Genomic DNA, 21,535 nt, shown 5'->3' with positions numbered 1-21,535 from the left:
TTTAAAAAGGGAAATCTTAATGAAATCATTGTTAATTAGTAGAAAGTGGCTATTTTAAGAGTTTTAAAAATGCTGGGCATACACACCGAGGAAACCAGAATTGAAAGAGACACATGTACCCCAATGTTCATCGCAGCACTGTTTATAATAGCCAGGACATGGAAACAACCTAGATGTCCATCAGCAGATGAATGGATAAGAAAGCTTTGGTACATGTACACAATGGAGTATTACTCAGCCGTTAAAAAGAATTCATTTGAATCAGTTCTGATGAGATGGATGAAACTGGAGCCGATTATACAGAGTGAAGTAAGCCAGAAAGAAAACCACCAATACAGTATACTAACACATATATATGGAATTTAGAAAGATAGCAATGACGACCCTGTATGCAAGACAGGAAAAAGACACAGCGGTGTATAATGGACTTTTGGACTCAGAGAGAAAGGGAGAGGGTGGGATGATTTGGGAGAATGGCATTCTATCATGTATACTATCATGTAAGAATTGAATCGCCAGTCTATGTCTGACGCAGGATACAGCATGCTTGGGGCTGGTGCATGGGGATGACCCACAGAGATGTTATGGGGAGGGAGGTGGGAGGGGGGTTCATGTTTGGGAACACATGTAAGAATTAAAGATTTTAAAAGTAAATTAAAAAAATTAATTTAAAAAATAAATAAATAAATAAATAAATAAAAATGGCTTTAAACTAAAAACATATTCAGAATTTTTTCAAAAAAGATCACTGTCTGAAAAAAAAAATCACTGCTTATTAAATTCATCTTAAAGCATTATTATAAGATTTGTACCATGCTGTTTTAAAGGAAGCTTTAGAAATTTAATAAACAGAATGTGAAACAACAACAACAACAACAAAAAAGAACTCTTAAGAAGTTCAAAAGTAGAAGTGGCAAAAAAAGGAACTACCTCTAGGCTGGGAAAAAGGAAAAAGAGAATTAAAGAACTAAAGACTAGGAAAGGCTTTCCTCCCCACTCCGACCATTCAAGCTGAGCACTCAAGCTGAGCCTAGGACTTCTTCAGTGAAGGCATGGCTTCCACAGGAACATTCAGCAACCACCCCTGGCCCCACCTCCCGTAGTGAAGAAATTGCCAGAGGGCCAGAGTGGGAGACAGTTGCTTGAGGGAGGGGCTGAAAGCAGCCCACTGGAGCTCCTCCAAAGTGGGACATGTGACTAAGGCACAGCTGGGGCTCTTCTGCTGGGGCTGCTGGGTTCCTGTGGTGACTACAAATGGAGAACCGGAATCCAGGAGGGACTTCATGCTGCTATTGCTTTGCAGCGCCGCTTTAGGACAGGACCCTCATCAACGAAGCCTAACATTCTGCCAAGCTGGCAAAGGGAGACATGTTTATAGGGTCCAGTATCACAAAGCAGGGTAAGGAAGGATGGATTTGGAGCTGGAAGTTGATATCAACAGTAAGGTGATAATGGCTATAGTTCATTCTTTTGTCTTCTTACCTTCCATGTACTAACACAGGAGCTACTAGTCACACGTGGTTACTAAGTACTCAAATTGTGACTAACCTGAATTGAGATGTCCTAAGTGTAAAATATACACTGCCTCTCAAGACGAGGTACAAAAAAAGATCATTTAATTTTCTATCGATTAAAATATTAAATTTTCTATCAATTCATGTTGAAAAGGTATTTTGGCTCTATTAAGCTAAACAAAATATATTACAATTAACTTCATCTATTTTTACTTTTTAATGGTTACTAGGAAATTTTAAATTACTTATGTGTTCTGCATTCCACATAGTTAAATCCTCTCTGTGAGGCTGGAGCAGCTTGGCTGCTTTGGATAAAGCTTTCTATCAATAATACCTGTGTGTGTCCTGTGCTCGGCTGTTTCCAACTCTTCGTGACCACATGGACTATAGCCTGCCAGGCTCCTCTGTCCATGGGAGTATCCTAGCAAGAATACTGGAATGGGTTGCCATTTCCTCCACCATCAATAATATCTAACAAGCTCCAGTATGGTAAAATGGGTTTTTCCACCATACTGCTTCCTCCTCAACCAAAACTGTACGCTTTAATTCTATTATTAATACATGTCTGCGTACTGCAAGCACTGCTGACCTGGCTCCCCCAACCATTCTCATCACAATTCAGAGAAAAAGCCCAAAGGCTGATTTTGAGCATTTCTATTTTATCACCTCCACCTTCCACTGCAACACCAATTTTTCCAACATAAACATATTTATGGTACCAAGTCTGAACTGAACTGAAGTCTTGAACACATAACACTCACCATATTTAACCATGTCGACAAAAGCAACTCCAGAATTCATATAATAAAGGATATATAAAGGATGCCACTATGATAAAAAGCACTGGACTGCAGAATAGCGAAAAAAAGAAAATCTAGCCTCTATTTCTGGCCCTAACCTTCTTGGCTTAGGCCATGTAAATCTCTGATCCTCTGCTCCTATACCTGCTTGGAGAAAGAGAGCAATTAATTATTTCAGTTTTACCCAAAGGACATAATCAAATCTTTTTAGGGATTATAACCAGATTTTTTTTTAATTAATAGGATAGAATAATAATAATATACTATATGTGTTAAAGGTTTTATGAAACTTTTGTTTCAGATATAAATCTCATATACTGGGTTTGTAATGTAAGATATATTTATTATTGTCACAGTAATAGTTTGAGAGCCAGTCACATAATCTCTTAAAATCCTATACTGTTTGAATTCATATAATTTGTTCTGTTCTAAAATTATTTCAAGACCAGTGAATAACAAAGCATGAAATTACAACTTAATATAGAAAGTTTTATAAAAGCTGAAATTTATTTGGTGCATACTCTGTGCTTGCTATCAGGTACTTTCACATATACCTTTTCCTTTAATATGTAAAAGCAACCATGTGAGGTATTTTACAGGTTGAAAAAAATAGCAAAAACCTATGTCCTTAACTTATTCACATGAAAGGTTATATGTGTCCCCAAATAAAAATTAAATTAAACAAACAAACCCCAACCAAGTACACAGTCTATTTCCATTTCCTTTTATGCATCCTCCAAATACACCACACACTTTAGCATTAGGAGAATAAAGAACCAATTCAAATAAAGAGAATCTTTCTTGTAATTTTTGGAGACAGGTGCTTTTTAACTACCAATTTTCTACTCTATGCACAAGGACTTAAATGCGGTTGATATCTGAAATAATTTTAAGGTAATTCAATACTTTGAAAATTTTGTTCACATAGAAATACAAGCCTAAAAACAGCACTATTTTTAGAGGCAATTTCACAACAGAAAAAGGCAATGGTAACAGTTCAGGTGATAGAAATGACTTAAAATACCTTCAAAAAAGAAGGAAAAATGTATAGAAAATTTTCTAAAAATATAGCACCATTACCTCAATGAATGAACAAATTTCAAGATGTGGAAATTACCTAACAATCACAAATATTTCTCAAATAATCTGTTTTTATATTTACTTTCAAATTATATAGTTATAGTAAATTTTCTTATTAGGAGTTCAACACCGACATGAAGTTATTTTACAAAATAAAAAGCAACTTCCTAAAGAACAGTGACTACTGAATTGTTACTAAGAAAAATTCTTCAACATTGTGCAATTTTATTCCTTATGTAAACTTTTCTCAAGATAGATATTATGTTACAAATAAGACACAATCTGGTATGAATGCATTTGCCAAAAACATTTGATTTCCCTAGTGCTTTTCATTTCTTGGTAAGTTTCTTCAGCATTCCTGAGTCTTTTCCTAAAACCATGTAAAAAGTACCACTCGAAGAAAAACCAGACATAAAGCTGACTTTTTATTTTTTTAAATACCTCCTTACTGAATGCTGCCAGCAATATTATCAAATTATATCTTATAATTAAGTAGCATATGTTCAATGTGAGGATATATATTTTTTCAATGAATAAATGTAGTGTCAGCACAGTAAAGTTCATAGGATTTATTTTAAATGATTGCTGGTTTCTGATAATTAAAATCCACAACTCTATGGCAGCAGTTACAATATAATACATTATAGTTCTCTGAAAGATCAGTTTAAAGTTATAATGATGGAATATAACTTAACAGAATACAAATGACATCTATGGCATAAGACTCCACAGTTGACTGATCAGCTAATCAAAGAAAAACATCAGAGAAAGGCCTTGAAAAAGAAAGCATGTTTCCTGTTAGAAGAATTTATCCTTTTTTTCCTAAAAATGGCTAATTATAAACATAGAATGTTTGAATGAAAGACCCTAAAATTCTGAGAAAAGAACTAAACTTCAGATGCAGTAAGTGATGAGGTCAGACTTAACAAGCTGAAAATTGCAACCAGAAGATACAAATGCTCATTTTTAGAGAAGTACAGTTTATTACATTTGAAACAATACAGCAGAAATCTCAAAAGTTTACTCATTAAATATAGTTTAATTCTTACAAATCTCCTTTTGAAAATGCAATTCATATATGCTGCAACCTCTGAAGTTTCAATTCAAAATGAAGCATGAATGCAGCAATCAGGAAAAAGCACAGAGACGGCTTTGTCAAATACCTGTACAAATCAGTACATACCTCTTCTGTCTGTGACACAGGAGGAAAAAAAGTGACTCTAAACATATCCAAGTAAACGGAGAAAAATACATTACTACTTGAGGCAGACCATGCTAAAAAATAATTTACAATGATCAGTTTGCATTTATGACAGTTAATAATGCCTTTAGTTTGAACCAATGAAATTAAGGTTAAATTAAATTTTGCAGTAGTTTCTCAAGTCTTTTGTACTAAACATTAGTTCATCTGAGAATAAGATTGGAAAAGCAAATGACCTGATCCTTTTCATTATGCGTATCATTTTCTCAGTTGTGCTAAATGCAAACAAATCAATACAGCATCAAGATTTTTCACATATTTAAAATGAAGACTAATGACTTGTGAAGGCAGACTGTGTACCATGTAGTATTTAACAGATGAAACTTGCAATTACCATCAACTCAACTTTTAAAATAACACCAAGATATACAAGCCAAAATAAACATTTGACTTAAAAATTCTGCTATTCAAGATATTCAGGTGTCTTTTTTTTCTCATTGAGATTGATATGGGTTGGGTCTTTTAAAAACCTGAAGAGGAGTTGGTAAGAGGAAAAAAAATCCTCAATGCTTTAAAAACCTCAACTGTTAGGAGTCCATACAACTACTATGCTGGCATGAAAACAGTTTTTTTTTTCCTATCACAGGACCACTCTCCCACAGAAATACTTCTTCCAAGCCAGCTATATAAAGATGTAAATCAGCTTACCCATGATTAAAACTGAAGTAATCCTTTAAAAATAGGAGCATGACACCTCACCCAAAAAGATCTTTTAAATCATTGCTAGCTGAACTGCTACTGGTCATAGTGGTTGGTGGCTGTGCAAAGTTCTGTGGGTTAAAGAATGGATTAGCCTGCATTCCAAAGGCAGATTGTCCCATCACGTTCACCTGTGTTCCCATTACTGAACTGCCCATACCTGGAGACCCTTGAGGAGGTACAAACTGATTAAGCCACTGATTTGGTTTCTGTTGCGATAACTGGTTCATGCTAACTTTGGGTTTCTGAGGGCCAAAGAGATTATTAAGAGCAGACATATCTGTGGGTCTTTGCTGAGCCTGCTTTCCGCCTGTAGGAGGAACACTGGCAGCGCTGAAGCTTGGCAAGGCGGAAGGCGTTCCCAGGGTCATCTTGGTCACTCCAGGTGTGCTTGGACTACTGAAGAAGTTCTGGTTTGTATTAACTGGCATGTTGAATCCTGAAGTCTGAAAGCCCATGTTAGCATTTAGGCCATTTGTTAAATTTCTCTTTGTATTGTCAATTGGTGTAGAAAACATCATGCCAAGGCCCGTGGAAGGAACAGAAGTGAAGGAATTTGAAGCAGAAATTTTAGGAGTGCTAACAGAAAGACTGGTCAAAGATGACATGTTATCCATCAACGTGTCTGTCAGGTCCTTAGTCTGAAAAATACAAGGAAATTACTTTATTCCAAATTACTTTAAAATTAGTAAAACACTTGATAAATGTTATTATAAAGGACAAGTTAAAATTAAGCTTGTCTACACTGAGACAGCAAACTACACAGTTCATAGGCCAAACCCAGTTTGCCACATATTTAAGGCTCTTTAAAGATGAACATTTGCAACAATTTGATGACAGGGAACAAAACTTTGAACTCCGATTAAATGAAATGTTGTCTCCCCCATTGTGCCTCTACCAAAAAGCAGAATTGCATTTTTCTCATTAGATCTGTACTATAGAAAAAGATGTTCTTGCTGTTTAGTCGCTAAGTTGCGTGCCTCTTTTGCGACCCCACGGCCTGTAGCCTGCCAGGCTCTAAGGGATTTCTCAGGCAAAACACTGGAGTGGGTTGCCATTTCCTTCTCCACGGGATCTTCCCAGCACAAGGATAGAAGAACCTGGGTCTCCTGCATGGGCAGGCAGATTCTTTATCAGTGAGCAACCAGGGAAGTCCCACAGAAAGGATACTTCATTATTTTTGTATTTTGACTTTCATCACAATTGTGTGGAAATTTAGTTTTCTAAATTTCTTTATTCTTATATAAGTACATACAAAATACTTTATTTTGCCTCTTGGCCCAGAAAGATTCTTCCCAGAGGAAAAAGTTTAATGATTAGGAGACAACAACAACAACAAAAATTTAAAGAAAGCTTTTAAGATAAAGTTATTTCTGAAACTGGTAAGAGTATAAAGTTTCTCCAAGCAGAGAACTTAATCACTGTTCTAAAACCAGCACCTAAATCAGTGCCTAGAACACAGAAGGAAATAAATACTGGTCAAGACATATAGGTAAGAATCCCTAAATCAAGTTACAAACATGACTATAACAAAAAAGCCAAAAAATGAAAATTATTTCTTGCTCAAAAATACATAAATGCATGAACATAATATTCCTGATCAATTCAAAGTGAGCAGAGTTGAATTAGTATCACAGACCTAGTATTTTTAAAGAACCGTCCCATTAATCTAGCTTCTTCTATATTGGTAACAAGTACTATCACAAAACATCGTACATTTGGCAGGTTATTGAGGAGGTGCTGGAAAATCCTTTATGCCCATACTTCTTAGAAATTATATATTAAAGTATTTTCTGAAATACATTTTCATAAAACACTAGGTAGACTAGGTTCTATACTACCTTACTCCTTAAGAGTAGTATAATTACACAAAAAATATGAACGCTGACCTGCTTGACTGGAGCAATAGGTGTGTGAACTTGAGGTTTAAGAGGCTGCTGGCTTTTCAACTTCTGGGCCTGCTCCTGTTCTTTTGCTAATTTTTGTTTTTCTTCAAGTGTAAGTGATGCCTTAAAACAAAACAACAGCAAAAAAAAAGTTAACTGACAACTTTCATAATTTCATTTGTAAAGCAGAACATTGCTTTTTTGTCTGTTTGACAATACCATTTGACAATACTTGGCAGCACCAAGTAGTTCCCGAACTACTGTATTGGTGACTGCCACAGCAGTATAACTAAAGTCAGTTATACTTTAGTTTTGTGGGTTTTCTATTTGGGTTTTTTCCTTTTTTAATATATACCTTTCATTTATTTTTTTTTTTAACTTGAGGATAATTGCTTTATAATGTTGTATTCATTTCTGCTGTACAACATGAATTAGCTATAATATTGGGAGATTCTTGTTCAACTGTTTTTTTCTTACTCCAAAAAATATTTTAAGAATTCATCAAAAGCTAAGAAAGAATTAAACAACTTAAAAAAAAATGAATAAACAATATTTTTGAGACTAATGTCTGCATCAAATTCAGCATCTTTTATCTTAGATCTGCTTTGCCAACCTTTAAGCCCACAGTATGTCCTCGTACAATTTTGTAAACCACAGTGTCTTGGTTCTACACATACAGGTACTCATACATGTTGAATGAATAGAAGAAAACTGCCCTTAGCGAAATTCAAATTTGATATATTTTTTATATTGGATGCTAACCAATATTTCAGCTGGAAACTACAGTTTTATAGTTTATTATTCAAAATCAGGAGCAGAGAGGAGACACTGTAAAATTTATCAAGGGATGTGACTGACAAAGTACAACAGAAAGGACAAGAAGTCAGGCAACCTAGAAACATTACCAATGTGGGAGAATGAATAAAAAAGGAAGTTAAAAATATTAAGCATGTTTATTCTCAACATGGGTTAGGTCATGACCCAGTGACAACTTTTAAATTTCATAAAGATAACTAAAGAATGTTCCTATTAAGCTAAATAGTATTTCTCAACAAAAAAAAAATCTATGGTTTATAGAAGTCATATAATATAAATACGAATGTCAAAAGAACAGTAAAGAAACTTACTCTTTTTTGTTTATTCTGTAACCCATCCTCTTTATTTTCTGATTCACCACCAGTCAGAAGGTCTGCTCCAATGTTGTTAAAGACTTTGTCAATCTGCTGAAACAGAAAAAAAAATCAACCAGCTGAACAATGTGCAAAATTTTACTACTTAAAGATCAGAAGCTTCTGAAATGGAGTGCACTGCCAAGCACTTTTTTCCCCCCAGAATTAGAATGATCTAAATATCTTCTTACCTGAGACCCAACATTTGTAACTTTTGTCTCCTCAGAAGCATTCATTTGATTTCCTATATCCAAAGATCTGTAAGAAAGAGCTGAGTTATGACAAAGCTATAAAAAGAATTGTTTTTAAAATACTTGTCCTAAAAATAGTTCACCCACATAGAAGTTATTACTACCTAAACAAACTGCAACTTCATTAAGGAGAGTCATAATCTTTTTCATTATTTACTACTATTAGTGTCTGCTTGCCCCTACAAGTAACATTTGTACACAAGTTTTTTTAAAAAAACTAAACATTTGAGATTTACTGGAGAATTTACTCAGGGTGTCATAAAATCATGCAAGGACGGTTCTTACCATACCAGAGTTCAGAGCTCACTGAGAGACAAGATACAATATGGGAACTTAACATGATTAAGTTTAGAATCTATGATTCTAACAATAAATTCTATAATCACTGAATCAAAGATGTGGGCAAGATCTATGCCTTGAAAAATAGGTAACATTTATTTAGATAGGAAGAAAAAAAAGAAAAGGTTCATTTACACCTCAAGTATAAATACTAGATAGAAAATTTCTCTGTTGTAATGTTTAAAGATTTTCAGGGTTCCTATGCTAACACAGTCAAACCATTAATAGCATACATATATATATATACATATATATACATGTATGTATAGACATATATGCAGAAGGCAGTGGCACCCCACTCCAGTACTCTTGCCTGGAAAATCCCATGGACGGAGGAGCCTGGTGGGCTGCAGTCCATGGGGTCGCTAAGAGTCGGACACGACTGAGTGACTTCACTTTCATTTTTCACTTTCATGCATTGGAGAAGGAAATGGCAACCCACTCCAGTGTTCTTGCCTGGAGAATCCCAAGGACAACGGAGCCTGGTGGGCTGCCGTCTATGGGGTCGCATAGAGTCGGACACGACTGAAGCGACTTAGCAGCAGCATAGACGTATATATCTCACAGGATATTTAGCATATACAAATGGCTATTTCATGTCATTTTACACCTTGTGTATTTACTCCCATAAAGCCTTTATCTTACACTGGAACAAGACCAAAAAAGCTTCTTTTGGAGGATCTGGCTCGTGACTTGTATCAATTTTACTGATTTTCAGATGCCTTTGGCTCAGGGTTAAACATTAATGGGCATTCTAAACTCATCTTTTTCTTTGGAGCAAAGAATATAGTGAAGATTTGATCACAAAAACTGGCATTTTCTATTGAATAATTTTCATCTTTCCCCTCATCCTTTGTATACTAATATTTTGCAGATAAATTTAGAAAATCCTCTCTATAAGACAGACACAAAAAAGAGGTGGATGCTCTGGTACTACATATGGAATGAATTCTCTGTAAATGTTTCAAAGGTTAGATAAGAGAAAAGCAGAAATCAAAACACAAGGATTTCAAAGATTTGAAAAAAAACTTTTAAGTGATGCTCTTGGTGATCAGCACCCTGATTTTACAATGCTGGTGGTTAATATGACAAGAGATTTTTCTCAGAAACAGAATTTTTTTTATGTAGAGAAAACATTAAGATTATATCATGTTATGCTTTTGTATTTAGAAATAACATCAGATTTTCAACAACATTCTATTTAAACTCAGTTTAACTTAATCTGCTGGAAAATTTTTACATGCTTTCAGTTCAGTTCAGTCGCTCAGTCGTGTCCGACTCTGCGACCCCGTGAACTGCAGCACGCCAGGCCTCCCTGTCCATCACCATCTCCCGGAGTTCACCCAAACTCATGTCCATGGAGTTGGTGATGCCATCCAGCCATCTCATCCTCTGTCATCCCCTTCTCCTCCTGCCCCCAATCCCTCCCAGCATCAGGGTCTTTTCCATATAGTCAAATTGAAATCCTTCAAATTTTTTCATCCATATTCTAGGAAATCAACCATGACACAACTTTAATGTCACTTCTGGACCATGTGTGATTCATATTCAACCTACTTACTTCTGCTGTTCTTGCATTATATGAAGTTGCTCCAGTTTAGTCTTATGTTCTGACTCCAATCTATTAAGCATCTCTTTTATGACGGAAATGAAAGAATTGAACTGGTATAATAAGAAATTGATAGGATGTTTCAAGTTAGCAACAAAGTAATAGAATAAAAAAATTCCACAAGTTATTCATAATATTCTCTATTTTTACTAGAATATGACCCATAGGTCTGATGACACAAGAACAGATTACACATATTTTAGCTCAGAATATCATAGCAAGCTTTTATAGTATCTTTGTACAGTGGTGATATTTTAAGTTCCAGAAAACATGTCTCAATAAGTTTTATATTCTGAGCTGTCTAACAGCTATTACTCAGCAGTCGTATATAAATTCAATTCCACCAGTTATTACACATTGATTTTTTTTAGACTAATCCAAAACTGACCACCTAATATGTGCATATCTCACCACAATCTGTTTGCATGTGTGCATGCCTGCTAAGTCACTTCAGTCATGTCCGACTCTTTGCAACCCCACAGACTGCAGCTTGTCAGCTCCTCTGTCCATGGAATTCCATAGGCAAAAATACTGCAGTGGGTTCCCATGCCCTCCTTCAGGGCACCTTCCCAACCTAGGGATTAAACCCGCATCTCTTGTATCTCCTGCTTGGCAAACGGGTTCTTTACCATCAGCACCACCTGGGAAGCCCACAATCTGTTTAATGATGCATAAAAAAATCACTCTTTATTAGATCATTATAAAAATGACTTGTTTTCTAAAAAGCTAGTAGAAATATTAAATATACATAATCTAACTTTCAAATAATTAAAATTTATAAGAATATCCAACTCAATCTCAAAACATAGTTTAAGTTTTAGCTAAAATTTAGTTAAATAATTCTTATGGTACTTTAGAAACAATTTATTTCAGTAATACCACATATTACAGGAAGACTCTAGAAACTTTCTTCCCTCCGCAAATCCAGTAGTCATATACAAATGTGAGAGCTGGACAATAAAGAAAGCTGAGAGTCAAAGAACTGATGTTTCTGAACTGTGGTGTTGGAGGAGACTCTTGAGAGTCCCTTGGACTGCAAGGAGATCCAACCAGTCCATCCTAAAGGAAATCAGTCCTGAATGTTCATTGGAAGGGCTGATGTTGAAGCTGAAACTCCAATACTTTGGCCACCTGATGGGAAGAACTGACTCACTGGAAAAGACTCTGATGCTGGGAAAGATTGAAGGCAGGAGGAGAAGGGGATGACAGAGGATGAGATGGTTGGATGGCATCACCAACTTGATGGACATGGGTTTGGGTGGACTCCGAGAGTTGGTGATGGACAGGGAGGCCTGGCGTGCTGCAGTTCATGGGGTCGCAAAGAGTTGGACACGACTGAGCGACTTAACTGATTGACTGAACAAGGCTTTCAATAATCCCTCTTTCTAACTCACATACTCCTTACTTTGAATATAAAAAGCACTTTCTTCATATACCTCTTCAACATATTTTTCCTTGTTTTATCAGTGTTTATATGTAATATATTTATACATTCAATGCCGAGAAAAGAGTAAGCTGAATAAATTGAATAAAGCACAAAAATATTCCTACCTGATTGAGATTAAGGTTGTTTTCAATACTCAGGGGAATCAGATGAGGCAATACTTTTCCAGCCAGCTGCTCTTTGGTGATTCCCAACTTCTTATGGGTAAATGTACATTTGTAAATACCTGATTTTAAAAAAAGAATAAATGTTATAATTCAATACAAAATTAACAGAAATCAGAAAAACAATGTATCTATATAAAAGCTCTTGATAATCAGTACAGTTACACATTTTTCCTTATAAATGCTTTGAAGAAGAATGTTCTTACATATGTATCAGAATGATTTCAGCTTTACTGTCGGTTTAGATTTAACATACCATGACACACTTATCCCATATTCTTTGGCTTAAAATAGTGTAACTGTAAAAGCCTGTATTTTTTTTGGTAGATATACCCATCTGAATGCAGAATTCCAAAGCATAGCAAGGAGAGATAAGAAAGCCTTCATAAGTGAACAATGCAAAGAAATAGAGGAAAACAATAGAATGGGAAAGACTAGAGATCTCTTCAAGAAAATTAGAGATACCAAGGGAACATTTCATGCAAAGATGGGCACAATAAAGGACAGAAATGATATGGACCTAACAGAAGCAGAAGATATTAAGAGGTGAAAAGAATACATAGAAGAACTATACAAAAGACCTTAATGACCCAGTAACCACAATGGTGTGATCACTCACCTAGAGCCAGACATCTTAGAGTGCGAAGTCAAGTGGGCCTTTGGAAGCATTACTGCAAACAAAGCTAGTGGAGGTGATGGAATTCCAGCTGAGCTATTTCAAATCCTACAAGACGATGCTGTGAAAGTGCTGCACTCAATATGCCAGCAAATTTGGAAAACTCAGTGGTGGCCACAGGGCTGGAAAAGGTCAGTTTTCATTCCAATCCCAAAGAATGTTCAAACTACCACACCAATGCACTCATTTCACAGGCTAGCAAAGTAACGCTCAAAATTCTCCAAGCTAGGCTTCAAAAGTACGTGAACCGAGAACTTCCAGATGTTCAAGCTGGATTTAGAAAAGGGAGAGGAACCAGAGATCAAGTTGCCAACATCCACTGGATCACAGAAAAACCAAGAGAATTCCAGAAAAAATACTTCTGCTTCACTAACTATGCTAAAGCCTTTGATTGTGTGGATTACAATAAACTGCGGAAAATTCTTCAAGAGAATACCAGACCACCTTACCTGCCTCCTGAGAAATCTGCATGCAGGTCAAGAAGCAACAGTCAGAAATGGACATGGAACAACAGACCAGTTCAAGATTGGGAAAAGGGTATGTCAAGGCTGTATATTGTTACCCTGCTCATTTAACTTCTATGCAGAGTACAATCATGTGAAATGCCAGGCTGGATGAAGTACAAGCTGGGATCAAGACTGCCAGGAGAAATATCAATAACCTCTGCGAGGCAGATGAGACCACCCTGTGGCAGAAAGTGAAGAAGAACTAAAGAGCCTCTTGATGAAGTTTAAAGAGGAGAGTGAAAAAGCTGGCTTAAAACTCAACATTCAAAAAATGAAGATCACGGCATCTGGTCCCATAATTTCATGGCGAATAGACAGGGAAACAATGGAAACAGTGACAGACTGTATTTTGGGGGGCTTCAAAATCACTGCAGATGCTGACTGCAGCCATGAAATTAAAAGACACTTGCTCCTTGGAAGAAAAGCTGTGACAAACCTACACGGCGTATTAAAAAGCAGAGACATTACTTTGTCAACAAAGGTCCTTTTAGTAAGCTATGGTTTTTCCTGTAGTCACGTATGGATGTGAGAGTTGGACATAAAGAAGGCTGAGCACTGAAGAACTGATACTTTTGAACTGTGATGTTGGAAAAGACTCTTGAGAATCTCTTGGAGAGCAAGAAGATCAAACTAGTCAGTCCTAAAGGAAATCAATCCTGAATATTCATTGGAAGGACTGATGCTGAAGCTGAAGCTCCAATACTTTGGCCACCTAACACGAAGAGCTGCCTCATTAGAAAAGACCCTGATGCTGGGAAAGATTGAAGGCAAGAGGAGAAGGGGACGACAGAGGACGAAATGGTTGGATGTCATCATCAACTCAATGGACATGAGGTTGAGCAAGGCCCAGGAGATGGTGAAGGATAGGAAGCCTGGTGTGCTGCAGTCCATGGGCTGCAAAGAGTCAGACACAACTGAGCAAGACTGAACAACAACAATGATAGTACCAGGAAAAGCCTATTCGAATCAGGCATAGTTCTTACAGTGTAGCAGTAAGGCTACAGAAATGTCTCTGTATTCTGAACACAACTAAATGTATATTTCATACTACTCACTCAAAAGTATCTAAGCATAGGTCCTATACCTTTATTCACTTCAACCAATCAGACTCAACATTTCTGAACTTTAATAATTTAACTCCACACAATCCTTCCTTGTTGTCTTACATATTTACTCAACTTTCAAGACCCTGCTGTTATACCTATTTCACAAAGCCTTCATTTGGTAAACTGAGCACATTTGCTCCTCAATCTCTGAATGCTTTCATGGCATCAGAATTTTGTATATAAGCTAAAGCTAGAGAACACACTACCTCCTATTACTCTCCAATGAACGCACACTTCACTTATATATTCAAAGAACTCTGTATGCCCACTAAATATTTGTTTGCAGAGCACTATGCTCATTACTTTCCCTTCAGTTGGTCTCACTGAACTCTCACAAAACTCCTTTAATGACATTATTTTACCCTTATGTGACAGATAAAGAAACTTTTCAAAGTCAATCCAGGAACTGGCACAGCCAGAACTGGGGTTAGGGCTCTTTTCATTATGTCAGACTCCTTGTCAAGAAGACTAATTTCCTTGAGCTCAAAAGTTTCATAACATATCACAAAATTTCTATGTCCACAGAGGTCCACAACAGATTACTTACTGACCATTCCTATAAATATTTACTGAGGCTATTCTATAAATCAGGTGCTATAGTAGGTATTTAAGATACATGGCTGAATAACATAGATTTTCTTCAAAATTAACACAGAACTTCAAGTTTAGTAACTTGTTAATGTTTATGTGATTCTAAAGCTAATAGTATAGCAGACCCCAGCATTTCCAGATTGGACTTCAACTATTTATAAACAATTTCAGAGTTTTTTTAATAGAGTGATTTATAATTAGCATGCTGATGACCAGAAGGTGCTGTAAGGCTCATAATGCTTTATCAGCACTTAGCATTGAAAATTATATGCTCATATTTTGTTGTTGTTGCTTAGTTGGTAAGTTGTCTCCAACTCTTTTGTGACCCCATGGGCTGTAACCCACCAGATTCCTCTGTCCATGGGATTTCCCAGGCAAGAATACTGGAGTGGGTTGCCATTTCCTTCTCCAGGGAATCTTTTCAACCCAGGGATTGAACCCATGTCTCCTGCACTGATAGGTAGGTTCTTTACTAGTGGGCCACCATGGAAGCCCTGTGTTCATATTTAAACATATCTAAATTAAAAGCCAACTCTACCACTTTTTAGCTGTATAATCTTGAATAACTTACTTCATTTAGCTAAACCTCATGGCCTTATTGTAAAACAGAAATAAAAGTACCAAATCTCATTAGATTTTAGAGAGGACAAAATAAGATAATGCAGAAAAGACTTAGCAGAGTGCCTCTTATAAATCGGTTAACAAATAAACATTAGGTATTACTATTATGATTGGTATCAGCATTTCAAGTAGCTTTGTTTGCCTCTCTTATTTAGTATCATTTTTTAGAGGGAAAACTACATGCTATTTGTGAAGCTGGGATTCCCAAATGTTTTTATCCCTTTGTAAATGTCAGGTACTACCACTTTTGCTAAAATTAATAAGAGAGAAAAGTTACATCATGACATTTACACCATCATTCTTCAGTTACTGAATGCTATATACATGAAAAGAGAGCAAAACGGTTTTACAGACTGAGAAGTTCACGTGCATGATTATAAAACAGTAAAGTAGCATCAAATGACATTAAGTTTTCAGCTACCTAAAATTCCCATGAGGACCGCAGGCTCCTTGGATGGAATTTGTTGTAAGAAGGGTAGAATATCATCAAGTACAAACCATTTATCCAAGTATTCCAAAATCTTTCCTAAGCACACTAATGAATTTACACGTACCTATTAAAAGAGGTAAACTGAATTAGTCATTTCAGGTCTTCACAATCTAGACCAAAGTATTTTAAGCATGAGTCTAATCTTCATATAAGTACATGTTAAAATCTCAAAAATGAAAGAAAAGTTAAAAGCTCTCATCCTTTATTAATATAGAAAATTCACATATTTATAAATTCCTCTGATTTGTTTCAGAAAATTGATGATTGCTTTACCAGGATACTAAGTAGCTAAAGGCAAAGAATGATTTTACTTGCATGTTATTTTAAATAAAGTAATTAGGATTTGAGAAGCTTTACTATATATTTGCTTGCTAAGAATATTTTCTTGAGGTCATTTGAACTATAAAAGGACTATATTCTCCCACCAAATAATTAATTTTACTGGGCCTCTAGTATATTTCTCTAATTCATGTTCAAGTCATTCTTAAATATTTTAACAATATGTGAAAATTCTATCTGCCATATCTGAAGTTTTATATTTTTTAATATATTTTGAATATAGTCACTAAAACCTGGTATTTAGGAGCTCTTTTATCAAAATTTTATCTATAGTCTCTTGACTATTTTGATAAACAATTCACACCCTACTTTCTTTGCTAGAGTTTTTTAAGATAGAATACTTTGAATCAGGATCATAATATTCATAAAATTATTTTTTTTAAGTAAACTAAGAAAAGCAGAAAACAATTTAGGTGGTAAAAAAAACAAATTGTGGCTTAAAGCGAAAGAGGATTAAGAAAAAAAATTACTTGAATTTTCTACTGAAGCACTAGCAGACGGAGTAATGTCAGGGATGGAATACTATAAAATAACATATCCGGGCAAACTACAGCTATTGCTCACTTTCACTGTACTATTTATAGGCTACTTAGAGCCAAGATGAAACATATGAACAAACTATAAAAAGATTACTAAACAATAAGAAAATTACTACGCCAATGAGAAGTGAGAGACAAATAAAAATATGTAATTACTTACAGCAAGGGAAGATGTTTGCAGACATGCACTCTTAATTCTTGGTATCAGAGCATTTTTCATGGATGGGTAGTCTATAAGATTTGCAAAGGTTGGAATGATGTTTAGACAGAGTTCCTATTAATAAAATAAATTGGATCAATCTCAGAGAAACATATTTAAAAAGCATTTTGTATTTGCATGGTTAATATTGTCACATAGTTTGAAATAAACTCTTATCTATCATTTGATCCTTTCAAAAGCTATTTGAAAGAAAAATACTTATTATTGATTTTCTACTTTACAGCCTGAGAAAACAGGCTCAGAAGACCTCACTCAAATTCATGATAGGTCACACAACACATGTACCAAAATTTCCTGATAATATTCCTAATTTTTCTCTGAAAACACAATTCTTCATTTAATTTTAAAAACAGGAACATCTTTAAAAAAGAAAGTAACATCTAAATTTTGCTCTCTCTCATGAGAGAAAAATCAAATATACCAATTCATGTAGAACTATTCCTCCTAAATAATGAATTTCTTAGCTGTTACAATATCTGTATCATAGAATATAATACAAACATTTTAAAATATATGTTCAAAGGTTGTTTAATAATATTGAGGATAAATGTAATAAAATACTATTATATCATTCCAATTTTTAAAACATGTATCTGTCTACAGACTTAGGAAAAAGAACTGGAAGGATATATCTGGAAATGTTAACTGAACTGTGGGCACCTCTGAGAGAGGATTTAAATTTTCTTTATATTGATATTTTCAAGTATTTCTAAAATCTCAAACTAAAGCAAATATAATGGATAGAAACAGGAAAAGTCGTTTAAAACATTCTTGCAAACTAATGCTATGCCACAGTGTAAATGACTGGAACTGGGAACAGAGAGTATAACAGAGGAAAGGAAGGATGATGGAGGATTGTATGAGATAGGAAAAAGAACAGGAAATGGCTTGAGAAAAAACTGGCTGAAGAACCCACATCTCAGATACCTTATAAGGCAGAATGATTCTTATAGAAAAGCACAAAAGAGATTACTGAAGAAAATGGAGGTATAAACGTGTATCAGAGAAGGAGTTATTGATGATATCTGGCAAACAAAGATACACTTATTTGTAGTTAGACAGAAATGAATTAATCACTAAGAATCTGATATCAGAATTTTGGCAAATATTTTATCTACTTAAACTTATTCCTAGATTTCCAAAAGGCAGACAGAAAGAAGAGAGTTAATATTAATATCCATTCAGAAGTATAATAATTAAGCAGGTGACATAATTTGAAGAAATACAAGCTACATTTAAGGGACTATTTTTCCACAGTTGGTAGAGGAGAATGAGCAAGGCTGAGCAGTCAGTGAGACCCTGTGCTCCTGTTACCAGAGGGGAACAGTAAATCAGTCTTGAATTCATCTGAGATAGACTGGACTGAACACACCATATATGCACTATGCCACACGATCTAGGAGCAGGTTATAAAGAGGCAAAGTCTAAATCACTTAGCTAAAGGAGGGGAGAGCTCTCTCCATACAAGGAGACCTAAGAACAGGGGACTGAAAAAATAAAACAAAAGCAAGTCCAATTAGCATGTTCGCAGCAACTTCTGCCTTTTACATTCTATTTTCTCTACAATCAGTGGTGGGGAGAGGAGAATGAACACAAGCTCTCCATGTAATTTTAAAGGTAAATAATTTTTAAAACTGGTTCTCATTTATCAATGCCTCTAATGATCCTAACTTTTCTAAACCATCTTTTAATTTTCCAAATATTTTTCTAAACTCTCTCTAGCCTCTTAAATGTTCATAGTCCCAATCAAACTTCACTTTAAAAATACCACTCCAAAAATGATATTCACGAGTTACTTCCTAGCCTTCTTACTTGCATGAGGCGTGAGGAAAAAAGATCTTCGTTTCATGCTCTTGCTCTCTCTCCCAAAGCTTAGACAGACTTTAACTTTTATCAGACTCTTACCAAGCAATGCTTGGACTGGTGACTAAACACTTCTAGTGAAATGACATCAGAAATGCTGGTTTCTAAAACTTGGCAAAGTTGCATAAGTCCATTTGAATTATATATTAATTATTTTAGTAAAATACTGGATGATAACTTATTTGCTGAAGTAACCCCCTTATGAAGAAAAGACTCCCTGGTGGCTCAGACAGTAAAGCGTCTGCCTACAATGCAGGAAAGCCAGGTTCGATCCCTGGCTGGGGAAGATCCTCTGGAGAAGGAAATGGCAATCCATGCCAGTATTCTTGCCTAGAAAATCCGATGGACGGAGGAGCCTGGTAGGCTACAGCCCATAGGGTCGCAAAGAGTCGGACACAACTGAGCAACTTCACTTCACTTCATTTTATGAAGAAAAATGACTTACACATCACTTTACCCTCCCTTTTCTCCCTAATCTCGCTGAATATATAATCAGGTTGGCTACACAGGGCCTGTGGGAATGTTTCAAGCTGTAATTCACAATTCCTTTGGAAAGTGCCAAAAAGTAACAGTAAGTATACCTTTCCCAATCATTCCATGTCATTTGGACAAAGGAAGTAAGAAATTATGTTATAAGGAAAAATTTTAAATTCAACTTCACAACTTTGAATAATATAAAAGACCTCAGATAAAGACTGAAGTGAATCAAAAAAGTAACCATATATGTTATGGTATTAGGTTCACATTTGAAAAAAAAAAGCTTGGTCTTCTACTTATAAAAACTAAACTTCTATGCTTTACTTTACTAGAATCTCTACACTGGCAAAGAAAGTATAAACTTTTAAATATGAAACCTTTATGTAATCAGATGTTCTTTCCACAGTAGGGGGGAAAAAAGCTCAAACTAAATTATACTTTTAATAGCAATCCAAACTTTTTTCCCAGATATTCCATAGAACCAAAATTTTAGTAGCAAAGAACTAAAAGTTTGGCAAAGTATGCAATGTTTTAAAGCACTCTGTGACATGAATGCCATGACTTTTCATGCATTAGGGATGCTCACACTAAATTATTATCTGCTTTTCTACCTACCTGCTATACAAATTAACTTCAATTCAAAAGCAACAACATTTCTGAATAGAAGACTGAGTAACCAAGCATGAAAAAAACATGAATATGGGGAGTACCTGCTTAAGGCTTTCTTAAGAAAAAGGCACATGCATGTTTGTCATTTTCATTCATACGTTAATTACTCATTTAGGAAGAAGGTATATAGCAATCCAAACTACAGTAAATCAAACCTTCCAGAATAGTACATTTCTGATAAGTAAAAAGAACAATAATCATTTTACTTTATTAATACCAGTATTTATCAACTGATTCTTCAGGTTAGGAGTGGATACAGGCAATGGAACCCCACTCCAGTACTCTTGCCTGGAAAATCCCATGGACGGAGGAGCCTAGTCGGCTGTAGTCCATGGGATCGCGAAGAATGGGACACGACTGAGTGACTTCACTTTCACTTTTCACTTTCATGCATTGGAGAAGGAAATGGCAACCCACTCCAGTATTCTTGCCTGGAGAATCCCAGGGACGGGGGAGTCTGGTGGGCTGCCATCTATGGGGTCGCACACAGTTGGACACGACTGAAGTGACTTAGCAGCAGCAGCAGTAGCATACTTTAAAAGTACATAATGAAATTCACTAACTCATTAATATGTATTATTGAGCTTTATATAAAAATTTTATGACAAACTTAAAATGTACTTTACTTCTTTCTTTTGCTTTACTAATCAAAATCATCATTAAAAGAAAAAAACTGAATATTATACCTGGATCTGAATGGAGGGAGCCTCTAGGGCTCTGTAAACCATTGGCAGGACACTGTTCTTTATCTCATCAGGAGGAGTTTTGGTTAGTAGCAGATCCATTTTTTGGAGGAAGATTAATAAAATCTGTGTATACAAGGGGAACAATGTATCAAAGTCTAGACTTTTTATGCCATTTTACATATGCCAAAGTTTAAAGTTGCTTCATAAGAATAAGTTATGTGTTTTGACACTTACCATGTTGCTAGCCTGAAGGCATGGAAGACAAAAACATATAAATCAAGTCTCTTATGTTTCTAGAAGCACAATATTTAACATCTGTTCTTGGTTTAAATATTTAAATAAAAGCTAATTTCCTAACTTTCACATATCTTCAGTAATACATCACTCACCCACAAGTACCAACTATCTAGAAAGCTACTGGGTAAAAAATAAAAGTCTGGGGGCAGCAAAGTCAGACGTCGCAAAGAAGTAAATTACATCACTTGGCTTCTATGAAGTTCAAAACAAGAAAAGGTACAGAAATGAAAAGGACTGTC

General features: G+C 35.4%; 1 protein-coding gene across 2 annotated transcripts in view; it reads right to left on the bottom strand.

Moving 5' to 3' along the window:
• Positions 1 to 3,613: 3,613 nt before the first annotated feature.
• The window catches only part of SCYL2 (SCY1 like pseudokinase 2), a 54,171-nt gene continuing 36,249 nt past the window's right edge, over positions 3,614 to 21,535 (bottom strand). Inside the window, exons 10-19 of one of the 2 annotated variants that reach the window (XM_068970456.1) lie at positions 21,234 to 21,245; positions 21,000 to 21,122; positions 17,245 to 17,358; positions 16,138 to 16,270; positions 12,160 to 12,278; positions 10,561 to 10,661; positions 8,601 to 8,667; positions 8,368 to 8,463; positions 7,244 to 7,363; positions 3,614 to 5,995 (exon numbers count right to left, since the gene is read on the bottom strand). In XM_068970456.1, coding sequence (XP_068826557.1) covers positions 5,351 to 5,995; positions 7,244 to 7,363; positions 8,368 to 8,463; positions 8,601 to 8,667; positions 10,561 to 10,661; positions 12,160 to 12,278; positions 16,138 to 16,270; positions 17,245 to 17,358; positions 21,000 to 21,122; positions 21,234 to 21,245 — 1,530 coding nt within the window. In that variant the 3' untranslated portion in view covers positions 3,614 to 5,350. The remainder of the gene's footprint in view (positions 5,996 to 7,243; positions 7,364 to 8,367; positions 8,464 to 8,600; positions 8,668 to 10,560; positions 10,662 to 12,159; positions 12,279 to 16,137; positions 16,271 to 17,244; positions 17,359 to 20,999; positions 21,123 to 21,233; positions 21,246 to 21,535) is intronic. The other variant, XM_068970457.1, reaches the window with a different exon arrangement.

Source organism: Capricornis sumatraensis, chromosome 4, assembly GCF_032405125.1.
Source record: "Capricornis sumatraensis isolate serow.1 chromosome 4, serow.2, whole genome shotgun sequence".
Classification (NCBI taxonomy): domain Eukaryota; kingdom Metazoa; phylum Chordata; class Mammalia; order Artiodactyla; family Bovidae; genus Capricornis; species Capricornis sumatraensis.
This window is presented reverse-complemented; position numbering and strand designations above follow the sequence as displayed.